The sequence below is a fragment of the Leopardus geoffroyi genome, chromosome C2 (genome assembly GCF_018350155.1).
Source record: "Leopardus geoffroyi isolate Oge1 chromosome C2, O.geoffroyi_Oge1_pat1.0, whole genome shotgun sequence".
In the NCBI taxonomy this organism is placed as follows: domain Eukaryota; kingdom Metazoa; phylum Chordata; class Mammalia; order Carnivora; family Felidae; genus Leopardus; species Leopardus geoffroyi.
Window position 1 is genome coordinate 68,255,614 of NC_059333.1, and position 12,042 is coordinate 68,267,655.

At 40.5% G+C, this 12,042-nt stretch overlaps 1 protein-coding gene across 7 annotated transcripts in view; it reads right to left on the reverse strand.

Annotated features, from left to right (window-relative positions):
* PARP9 (poly(ADP-ribose) polymerase family member 9) overlaps positions 1-12,042 on the reverse strand; it is a 38,644-nt gene that overhangs the window by 10,669 nt on the left and 15,933 nt on the right. For all 7 annotated transcript variants that reach the window (XM_045502259.1, XM_045502258.1, XM_045502257.1 and 4 more), the window contains 2 exons: positions 8,074-8,134; positions 3,293-3,673 (listed from right to left, as the gene is read on the reverse strand). In XM_045502259.1, the coding sequence (XP_045358215.1) occupies positions 3,293-3,673; positions 8,074-8,134 (442 nt within the window). The remainder of the gene's footprint in view (positions 1-3,292; positions 3,674-8,073; positions 8,135-12,042) is intronic.

Genomic DNA, 12,042 nt, shown 5'->3' on the forward strand with positions numbered 1-12,042 from the left:
TACACAGGTGGACAAATGGACCCCACCACCACTACCAAAAAGACTTCTTTCCTTTCAGTTTATCTTCAGTTTGACGTAAACCCAAGTATACAAAAATGACAGAATTCCCAGCACATTATTTAATTGAGTGGTCTCAATTTAACCACAAAAAAGCAGATAATAAATCCTAAGAAAGTCACCAGAGGGGCCAAGTTGTAAATCTGGAAAGCAGGAAGGACAACATTTCATAGCAGAGAAACTCCAAACCCAGGAAATTTCTAAGGAAGAGACTGTAAATTAAATCTCAAGAGCAATAGCTGACATTAATAAAGTATAGTAATAGAATTCAGTTCACTTGAGTTCAGCAACTCATTTACTGAGCTCCTATTATATGCCTGGCCCTGGGTTGGGCACCGAAGAAGCACTCACCAGGAAGGATTTAAAAAGCAGCATAAAAGAGGAAATCCCTAACTTCTATTATTTAAATTTTATTGTTCTGACGGATAGTTGATGTTTCTTGTAGTAATAACTCATTGAAAATGTATCCATTTTGTTAATGAAGGTCTTAATCTGATTAAGAGAGGGTGAGTCTGTAGGAAACTCTGAAACACTGCTGTGGAATACTATGCTTAGTCATCACCTATCAAAAATGCCACCTTGCACCAGAACATGGGACTCACATGACTAAATTGCCAACTGCTGGGAGAGTGGATCAACCTTATGAATGCAGTTAGTTTAAAGTAATGCCACAAGTTTTATAGGCCAGTGTTTTTTTTGCCTCTTGTTCTCTTGGAAAGTATCAGAGTCGATTTAAATATCCACAGTCATTACAATTCAAACTAAGTAGAAATTAAAATCTTTGGTCTTATCCTTGTGTATTATTTTTGTGCATGTTCTTTGACACTGGTTTTTCTGGGGAATGTGGATAAAACACTTATTGTATACTCCCACTCACTTTGACCACATCTGCCTGAATTATTTTTACAAACACAAGTGAAAATAAGGTGCCCTTTAAAATTTCACATATGAATTTTTGTACCAAACCCATCAACATCACAGTGATCTTTCTACAATACAAGTCTGACCTTATCTTTGCTTAAAATCCTTCAAGGCTCCCCATTTGTTCAAGAAAAATTCTGAACTCTTCCATGTGATTTATAAAGTCTTTCATAATCTAGACCCTGCTATGGTCTGATTGCTTGAAAAGTTTCTTTACCTTACTAATTTCTACTTATTTTTTTTTATTATTTTTTTTTTTAGAGAGAGAAAGAGAGAAAGAGACAGCAAGCAGAGAAGGGGCAGAGGGAGAAGAGAGAAAAATCTCAAGCACACTCCACGTCTAGTGCAGAGCCCAAAGCAGGGCTTGAACTCACGACCATGAGATCTTGGCCTGAGCCGAAATCAAGAGCAGCACACTCAATTGACTAAGACACCCAGGAACCTCTCTACTTATTCTTCATTCTCCATTTATGACACCTTCTCTGAGAAGCCTTCCCTTGACCTCTAAGTCTGGGTTAAGTGCCTAAATTGGTATCCTGAGACCAATTTCAAAGTCTCTGTGTGTAGGAGGGTTTCCCATATGTACAACCAAGCAATTCTGCTATTGTCTATCCAAAGATAGCATCAGATTCCACAGGTTAGGGGTTCAGTCCTACAAGACTGCTCTTCAACACACACATACTTCAGACACCAGTCAAAAGCCAGGTTGTCACCTGTGCTTCTGGCTGACTAGCTACAAACTGGAGATTCCAATGACCTTCTCTGCGGATTTCAGGCACTATTTGCAAGTCCAGGTTGTTACCTGTACTTTTGACCAGCTGGTCAAAACATCTCCTCCTCAGGTTCAATCAATTTGCTAGAGCAGCTCACAGAACTCAGAGGAACATTTTACGTACTAGATTACTGGTTTATTATACAGGGATATTATTCAGGAATAGCCAGACAGAAAAGATGCATAAGGCAAGGAAGGAATGGGGACAGGGTGCAGAGCTTCCATGCTCTCTCCTAGCAAGCCACTCTCCCTACATGCAACTTATATGCACTAAAACTCTCCACGTGCTCGCTGACCTGGCAGTTCTCTGAACCTGTCCTTCTGGGTTTTTACTGAGGTCCATACATAGCCGTGGCTGATTAAATCATTGGTCAATGGCAACTGATTCAACCTCCAGCCCCCTCCCTGGAGGTTGGGTGGGGGAACACTGAAAGTTCCAATCCACCAACCACAGGGTTTGGTGTCCTAGTGACCAGTCCCCATTCTTAGGGGCTTTCCAGAGTCACCTCTTTAACATAACAAGACATCTTTATCACTCTCAACACTTAGGAAATCCAAGGGCTTTGAGAGTTGTAAGCCAGAAATGTTGACGAAGACCAAATGTATATGACCATATATTTTGGTCATCTGAATGACCAAACATATCTTATAAATCGCAATATCACAGTGCCTCTCGGAGGTGCTCCCAGAGCACTTTAACCCTCCTCTTTCATAACTAACCTGCTTGCTTCTCAGTATCCTTACTTGGATTTTGAGTGGAAACAACGTCCATCTTATCACTGTATCCCCAGCACCCAGCACAATGCTTGGCACATACCATAGACACAATATACATTAATCAAATAAATAAATGAAATAAGTCTCTGTTTCTCAAGGTGGCATTTTCAATGGTATAATTTCTTAGCTCTAGGGCTATGTTAAAAGGATATCTCTGAACCCAAATTCCCAGTCATCATGATGAATTTTGCCCCGCTGCATGGGAGAGACTTGAGTGTACTTCACAATAAGAATGAATAATTTACTTTGGTGAGAGAGCTCAAAGTAATTTTAGGGTTCCTAATGCTGCTAGCAACAAATACATAAATGCAATAGAACTCAAAGAAATTAATTAATCAAGTGTAATGTGTCTGTCTAAATTTGAACATTCCATTTGTAGAATTAAGGATGTACTTTTTTCCCCAGAGCCTGGGCTTATGTTATCCTAGGCTTTTAACTGCTAGGCATTTAACTGCTTCTTAGGCAATCCATTTCATCATAAGTAAATCCAATCACTCACGTACGTGTGTGTGTGTGTGTGTGTGTGTGTGTGTGTGTGTGTGGTGTGTGTGCGTGTGTGTGTGTGTGTGTTGATTTTCCAATTAACCTTGCTGGTAGAAAGAGAGCCAAAAAACAGTTATAAAAGTTTATGGCTTAACACAGAACCAGCATGGTTTGTTCTCTCTCCCATGCTATATCTTACCCACATATATACATGTGAACTCACACCCATAAGAAGGAACAGTTGGGAGAGCCAACTTTTCAACTCAATTGGAAGTTACTCACCTGACAAGCTCCAAAGGGCTAGCTCCTTTTTTCTTGCCATTTCCTCTTGAACTTCACACAGCATATGTTCAATGTTCATAACCACCCCAACGAGGCTAGCCTGGGCTCCTTTAATCTCTAAAATTACCTTTTCCAGACTGATAATCTCTGAGATAGAGACCCTTAAATTATTCTGAAGCTGAGTCAAAATGTCATGTTCCCTTTTTCCAAGGTAGAGTATATGATAATTCTCAATGATGTGGTGGTCCTGGAGGGTCAGTATCCTTCGGATCCACGCTTGGGCCTCCTTCATCTTTTCCATGTTGCGTCCCATCAGGCTGATGGCAGGAGATTTACTTTTGAGCCCATTTTCTCTTTTCTCCTCTCTGGTCAACTGGGGGACTGAAAAGACTATCATGAACAACCACAGAAGGCAGGTGGGCCTTAAACCGGAGCAGAACAAAACACCAATGCCAATATTTGCCCCGAGGATATCGTGACCACTGCCAGCAGCAGCAACTTAATTAAGTGCCTACCTCTGAGAGCTGTGTTGGATACAAAGGAAATCTAAATGTGTGGTTTACAGTCTCCTTGAGAACGGTGGAGCCTGTAAGGGGTTGGCTCTCTCATGTCTTGCTGCTGCTCTGTTGCATTTGTCAATTCACAGGTGAGTTCACCTTGATATCACCCTGGGTGTTAACCAACTATTATAGACATACATGCAGTTTGGATTCCATATCACCGCAATAAAATGAATACTGCAATAAAGTGAGTCGAATGAATTTTTTGGTTTCCCAGTGCAGATAAAAGTTATGTTTACACTATACTTTAGTGTATTAAGTGTGCATTATGTCTATAAACCAATGTAAATACCTTAATTAAAAAATACTTTGTTGCTGGGGCGCCTGGGTGGCGCAGTCGGTTAAGCGTCCGACTTCAGCCAGGTCACGATCTCGCGGTCCGTGAGTTCGAGCCCCGCGTCGGGCTCTGGGCTGATGGCTCAGAGCCTGGAGCCTGTTTCCGATTCTGTGTCTCCCTCTCTCTCTGCCCCTCCCCCGTTCATGGTCTGTCTCTCTCTGTCCCAAAAATAAATAAATGTTGAAAAAAAAAAAAGGATTTAAAAATACTTTGTTGCTAAAAAATGCTAACCATCATGAGCTTCCAGTGAGTCATAATCACTGATCACAGATGACCATAACAAACATAATAATAGTGAAAAAGTTTGAAATACTGTGGGAATCACCAAAATGTCATATAGAGACACAAAGTGAGCAAATGCTGTTGGAAAAATGGCACCAACTGACTTGCCCGATGCAGGGTTACCACAAATCTTCAATTTGTAAAAAAAAAAAAAAAAAAAAAAAAAGCAGTATCTGTGAAGCTCAATAAAATGAGATAAGCCTTTATTTCCTGCTGACTGGGAGTTTTCTTAACCTCTTGCTACTACCGAGTTTGAAATCAAACATCTCTGAAAGCCATAGAACTTAAAGAGTGAAAATTCTTTTTGAACGATATGAGTATTTCTGATTGTAAAAATAGTACATTTATTTTTGAAAAATTAGAAAGTTACCCAAGTATAATGAAAGGAAGAACTACTCATAATTCTACTACCTGGGATTCCTCTTTATATATCACCTGTATGGAAAAGGACATGTTACACCTCCACAGAATCTGGAGCTTAGCACTTCCTATTGCTTGACATGGTATATCCCAGCAGAAAAGATAATGGAACTTTATTCCAACCCATGTGGAATAAAGGGGGTACCCATGTGTACCCCTCTCTAAAACCCCCCTCCATAACAAGCAAAGATATATATAAAGAAGAAGAATCTCTTAGATGGGGTAGAGTGACTCTGAACCCAAACAAAAAAAAACAAAACAAAACAACTCAGGGGGCAATGGACTGAGAGGAAATTGATAGGTGAGGCAGTATCTAGAATGCATAAAGAATTCTCTCAAATTATCAAGAAAAAGAAAGAACCTAGTAGCCAGCCAGGCAAAAGATTTCACAAAAAAGGAAACACAAAGGGCCCCTACATGTGTGAAAAGATGCTCATCTTCACTGGTAATCAGGGATATGAAAAATTACCCACCAGGTTGGCAAAAATTCGTAAGCCTGACAATACCAAGTTTGTGGAAGGAAATAGAGCAGGGGCTCCTGTATATATTTGTGACGGACGTAAAACTGGAACAACCACTCCTATAATTATGTCTTGTAAAGAAATTCTTGGGGCGCCTGGGTGGCGCAGTCGGTTAAGCGTCCGACTTCAGCCAGGTCACGATCTCGCGGTCCGTGAGTTCGAGCCCCGCGTCAGGCTCTGGGCTGATGGCTCAGAGCCTGGAGCCTGTTTCCGATTCTGTGTCTCCCTCTCTCTCTGCCCCTCCCCCGTTCATGCTCTGTCTCTCTCTGTCCCAAAAATAAATAAACGTTAAGAAAAAAAAAAAAAAAGAAATTCTTGCATGTGTGTATCAGGAGATATGTACAAGAAAGTTCACATTCTCATTCGTAACAGCAAAAAACTAGAAATGACTCAATTGCTCTTCAACAATGGAATATTATTATAGCAATAAAAAGGAGTGAACTTCAGCTATTCAGAAGAATCTCAAAAACGTATTTTGAAAGGTAAAAGTAAATTGAGCACTTACCATGTTCTAGGCATTGCTCTAAGTGCTTCACACAAATTATTTTGTTCACTCCTAACAACCCTACGGGATAGGGGAGGCTGCTATTAACAGCCCCCTCTTACAAATGAGGAAACTTATTCAGAGTTATTAAGTAACTTGCCCATGGCTATAGGACTAGTAAGTGGTGGTCATGGAGCTAGTAGGTGTGGGCAGTCTGCCTCCCCAGGAGTGATCCCAGGTTAGTAGCGGTAATTAGCTTCTTTTACCCTTACATAACAGTTGGGTGGTACCAGGAACTATGAAATAGTACCAAGATAGACCTAGAAGTAAGAGAGGGAGGGTGGCTTCCTTTGAATAAAAATAAAATCCAATGTTTTAGACTACAGAAGTGATAAGAGTTCTTAAATTGGAGGCATAGGAGCTTGTCTGTTTGTTTTTAAACCTTGTTCTGCCTGGGAGTTTATATTACTTTTTAGGAGAAAATAGAAGCAATACATGGTGATATTTCATTTATTCATCACTACCAGAAAAAAAAGAATTGTTCTTCTGGGTAACTACTGGTTCAGATCACTAAGGGATACTCTTCTAGTGCCAAAACACATTAGTTATTTATTAGCTAAATTATTTATTTAATTACTTAAATATTTCTAATGAAAACACATTTCCCTGCTTTTCTTGTTTAACTTTTCCTTGTTAACCTGAGATCATCACCATTAACCCATTTTAAATGTCAATTATTGTCCTGCACTACCATAATTCTTTTATAGTTGCCCTCAAAAATTACTGAAATAACTGGTAACCTCTGGCCCTACTATTCAGGCTAACAACATAGAGACATTTGTATGTTCCTTTTCCATATTATCCTCATCTACGACTCCTAGCTACCTTTCTAGATTCAGTGAAGTTCCCCATATATGCACTGCATTTATTTGCTTCTGTGGGTTTTCTTCACCTCGGGTGCCCAACCCCACCAGCTCTTGCCATTGAAAATCTGCCATCCTCAAAGCCTAACTTAGATCCACCTGTCCAAGAAGTCATTCTTGATCCCTTCCGGTCAGAAGGAATCTCTCCCTCCTCTGGGCCACCTGGGTTGTTTGTCCATCCTCTTGCTCATTATTCCATAGCCTTTATTTAATGCTTTGCATTTACAGAACATTTTTCATACATGACCTCCAATTATCCTCACAAAAGTCCGTCATTATCGTTTTACAGATAAATAAGCAGGTTCCTAAGAGGCACAGCCACAGACCACAGCTCTCCAGCACTGCTGGACCACAGCATATCCATAAGCAAACTCTTCTGTTAAAGGGTGTAAGCAAACCATTGTGACCCTACTGGGAAATAGCCTGAGAGTGTCTATTGCTGGTTGAATGTCTAGTGTTGTTAAGATTCATAGAATACTGTAGATTAATACTATTTCTAGAATACTGTAGATGTGTACTATTTCCGAAGTATACATCCTAGCTGTCAGGAGGCAATTCTGACTCCATCAACTCAAACTCCACTAAAGAACAGGAGTTATGAGACAAAGTTAATCTTTCTCTAACACCAACCAGGATTAGTTTAGTCCTGTGATCCCCAAACCTAGTTCAGCAGCAAAATTCACTAGGGGGCCATTGAAAAATATACATGCTTGGCCCAGACCCAGAGCTCCTGAATCAGAATCTACACAGTTGGGGCCTATACATATTTTTGTTTGTTTGTTTGTTTGTTTAAAGTTTCTGTTATGATCCCAGTGATTACCCAAGTTTGGGTAGCATCAGCTTAATCCATTTATTACTATTTGGTATTACCTAGATGTGTTTTCTAGAATGACTAATGAGTATCTCCATTTAGATGTAACCCCATTCAGAGCAGAAAGAGTAATTGGCTTCATCATCTTATGAAGGGCAGAACTTTTTCTTAGGGAAAAAGTATAGACAGCTATCTATGAATGGACTACCCACACTGTGGATTACCCACTGTGGCTTAGCTTCTCTCTAATCATATCATGAAACTGGCCTGAGCAAAAATAGAATCACGATCAGATATAAAGCAGGTTGGTGTCCAAGCAGGAGCATAGTGAAATATATTTGGCTTATTTCTTCTTCTCCCTTCCATTAGTTCAGATGATAAAGAAAGAGAATGAATTTCTGGTGGGTAGACTCTACTTCTAAGGCTGTGAATTTCGTACTCACCACTGTAATTATTGAAACCCCGTAGCCTGGGCTTACTCTTTGCCATTTCAGCACTGAAAGCCTGTAAGAAGAAAAACAGGAGAGTCATAAGTGGGGCTTTCAGCCATTGTCATCAAAATCCCTCCGTCTACCTGCACATACCACACCTGACCTCATCCACTCTGTCAACCCCCATTCCCACTGCCACAAATCTAAAGCAGCCTTTTGGTAAGTGCTAGAGAATAGCAATTCCAGCCCCAAATTATGCAGTACCACAATCTATTAGAATATCTTGGGGAAACAAGAATAGAAAAACTGGAAAGAAAACCAAAATCTGGTATATAAAAAAAAAAAAGAATGTGTATTCCAAGGCAAAATATAATCATTCATTCCACAAACATTCATGCTCTGCTTCTTGCATGTTAGACACTGAACTAAAGCTGTGGATGTGTCACTCAAGAAGAGAAACATAGGTGAATGTTCTTATAATTAACAAAACATAAATTCATTTAAAAAAGGTATATGCACACACGTTGTCTGTAGACTGAATAGATGATCAATTCTTGTAAAGTGCTTAAAACTCTACCTGGCACACAGTAAGCATTCAATGTATGTTAGCTCTTGTTGTAATTATTATTACATAATTCTATAGACAAAAATTTGTGTGTGTTTCCACGCAGATCCTTTAACAGAGTGTCTTTTTTAAAAAACTAATCTCTGCAAGGGTTTGGAGCCACTACCCAGTGTCTTCCTTATCTAAAGTTGATTCAATTGGCAGTAATTACTTCATTGGAAAGATGGTAAATAATGAGGTAAAGACTAGATTTGGCTTTGCACCTGAACTTTAACAATGACGTTTCTTAATCTGTAGGACATTTTCTTCATCAATTGTGTTTGCAGCTGCTATATCCAGAGCAAAAAGCCCTCAGTCGTACCATATTTAGTACCTGGAGAGGTCATGACAGGGTATTTCTTTTGCATCCCTGTCCAAGAACTTGGAAATAAAACAAATAGGATAGCATTATCTGCTGATAAATATAACATCTGTCTTGTGTGAAATGAATAAAAAACATCTCTCTCTAGAAGTCATTTTCAATACCAGGATGTGGGGCACCTGGGTGGCTCAGTTGGTTGAGCGTCTGACTCTCGATATCAGCTCAGGTCATGATCCCAGGATCTTGGGATCAAGCCCCATGTCTAACTCTGCACTAAGCATGGAGCCTGCTTGAGTTTCTCTCCCTTTCTCTCTTTGCCCCTCTCCCCTGCTCTCTCTCTCTCTCTCTCAAGTTAAAAAAAAAAAAAAAAAGAAGGATGTATTACAGGGTTAGAAACAACTAGGCAAGGCTTTTGAACTAAATGTGAAAGAAAATTGTTACTAAGTCAATGTCAATAACATAGAAAGTATGAATAACAAGCAGATGGTCTGCAAGTGGTTTGGAAAAGTGGACCCAGACAGCAGGAATCTGGCAGATTCAGGGCCGCAGCAACTGTCCATAGCACCTAACGTGAAGGATGTCAGCAGCATGTCCCTAGAGAAGGTATTCCTTACTCTGAGACATTGTGTCTGGCGCAAAGTAGATATGCTATAAATATTTGTTAAATAGCCAAAGGAACGATGATCCATCGACTTTTATAGATACTCTGTTCCATCCAGTAAACCTTATCATCATGAAATACCGGTAGATACGAGTATTTCAGTCAGCTTGGGAGTCATTGACTCACTGTCATTCATGAATTGGAAATTTCTTAAGTGTGTGAATGTAAGTCTCACTTTATTGGAAGTTTGGTATTGGTTGATCTTCTTGAGTCAGGTCAACTCTAAATGTCTGACAAACCCATTCTCTGGAATGCAGGGACCTTGCCAAAGTAATGCCTCCTATAAGAAACTGTGTAAGTTGCTCTCTGCTCTTTCTGAAAACATACCCCTCATTGAAAGGCTTCCTTAGGAATAAAATAGGTGCTTATCAGAAGGCCAGAGGTTTATACATATGTGTATACACAAGTCATATTCCAACATGGTTATAATATTGAAGAAAACCTGAAGGAATGATCAATGTTCAGGGTATAATATAAATTACTGTGTAAGATATTCCTCATTTGAGTCACAAAACTGAAAAATGTATCATCTCTCACATTATTTTGTTTTTTTTTTTTTTAACTTTTTAAATGTTTATTCATTTCCTGAGAGAAAAAGACAGAGTGCAAGCAGGGGAGGGGCAGAGAGAGAGGGAGACACAGAATCTGAAGTAGACTCCAGGCTCTGAGCTGTCAGCACAGAGCCCGATGCGGGGCTCGAACTCACAAACCGCGAGATCATGACCTGAGCGGAAGTTGGTTGCTTAACCGACTGAGCCACCCAGATGCCCCTCTCTGTGTTTTTGTTTAGTGGTTAAGAACATATAGGCTTTGAGGTGAGACAGACCCAGGATGAAATCTTGGTTTGCCACTTGCCTAGCTGTGTGCCTATTAACCTCTTTGTATGTTTTCCCTTTTGTAAAATGGGGGTGACAATTGTGGCTTCATCACAGGATTGAGGAGAGGATAAAATGAGACAGCTTCTCCTTAGCATAATACCTGACTAATGCAATACATGGCAGCTATTTTTATTATTAATCCTTAGGAGAGCCCTCAAATTGTGGTTGACCTCTCTACTTCATTTGAACCGCCATGCACATTCTTGTTTGTGTATTGAAGAGAATGAACCTTCTTTTCTAGCTGCAGTTAATTCCCCTTGTAGGGCTATGATACTTAATGAGCAATTCAGGGATATGGCTGGGGCATTTATCTGGGCCCATGATAGTGCTCTGCTTTTAGGGGGAATTTCATTTAAAAGACAGGATGATTCATTTTGTCTGGAAGGCAGGCTACTTGGCTGGGTAACTCTCCGCCACCTTGCAGGTCAGCTGTGGATGAGACACAGTGGTATACTAGAGCTGGCTAACATCGGCTCACAAGAGCTCACTGAACATCTCTTCCCAACTCCACCTTCAGTGATCTCACATTCAGAGCCTGAAGTCGGCAACGAATATCAGCAAATGCTACAAACCTCCCTGTGTCTAGTCAGGCAGCAAAAGAAATAAGAACATTTACATTTGTTCCAGGAAAGAGCAAGCTAGAATAAGAATAAGTTCATTTTCTTGTAGGGAGAGATAAAATGGCAACCACCCACATGGAGACAGGCTGGGAGGTGGAAGAGTGAGCAGTCAGAGGACTAGTGTTCGGAGCCACTCTCCCTGCCAGAACTGAGCAAGGCCCTTTCTACCAAAAGCCCAGACGCATGCCTGGGAAGTTGCACTAGCACTTGGATGTTGCTATTGGCAGAATCAAAAACATATCTTGAAAACCTATTTTAAGTTTCTGTATCTTATTTCACTTCCTTTTTTATTCTTAACATCATGACAGTCCCTTCTCAAAGTGCCAGCTAAGCGAAAATAAAGCACAGAGACGGTACTTTAAAGGCAGAACAGCACAGCACTATATACTAATTATGCTGACTACATCAGGGAACTTTTCACAGGTTAGAAACTCAGCTTAGGGGCGCCTGGGTGGCTCAGTCGGTTGAGCGGCCGACTTCAGCTCAGGTCATGATCTAGCGGTCCATGAATTCGAGCCCCGCGCATCGGGCTCTGTGCTGACAGCTTAGAGCCTGGAGCCTGTTTCGGATTCTGTGTCTCCCTCTCTCTGACCCTCCCCCGTTCATGCTCTGTCTCTCTCTGTCTCAAAAATAAATAAACGTTAAAAAAAAGTTTTAAAAAAAAAGAAGAAACTCAGCTTAATCTGGCCACTCTAAAACAAAAAGCTGAGCTGAAGTGAAAACAAAGGAAGCTGGACACACAGATCTCTGCACTCAGACACATGGACACACTCTCCTACACACACATCCCTCCCTTTTGCATCAGAACACAACCAACTTCCCTCTGAGGTCATCTACATAGAACTTAAGAAACAACAGATTGAATTTGGGGACAGTACCAAGGACATGGCAAAAGC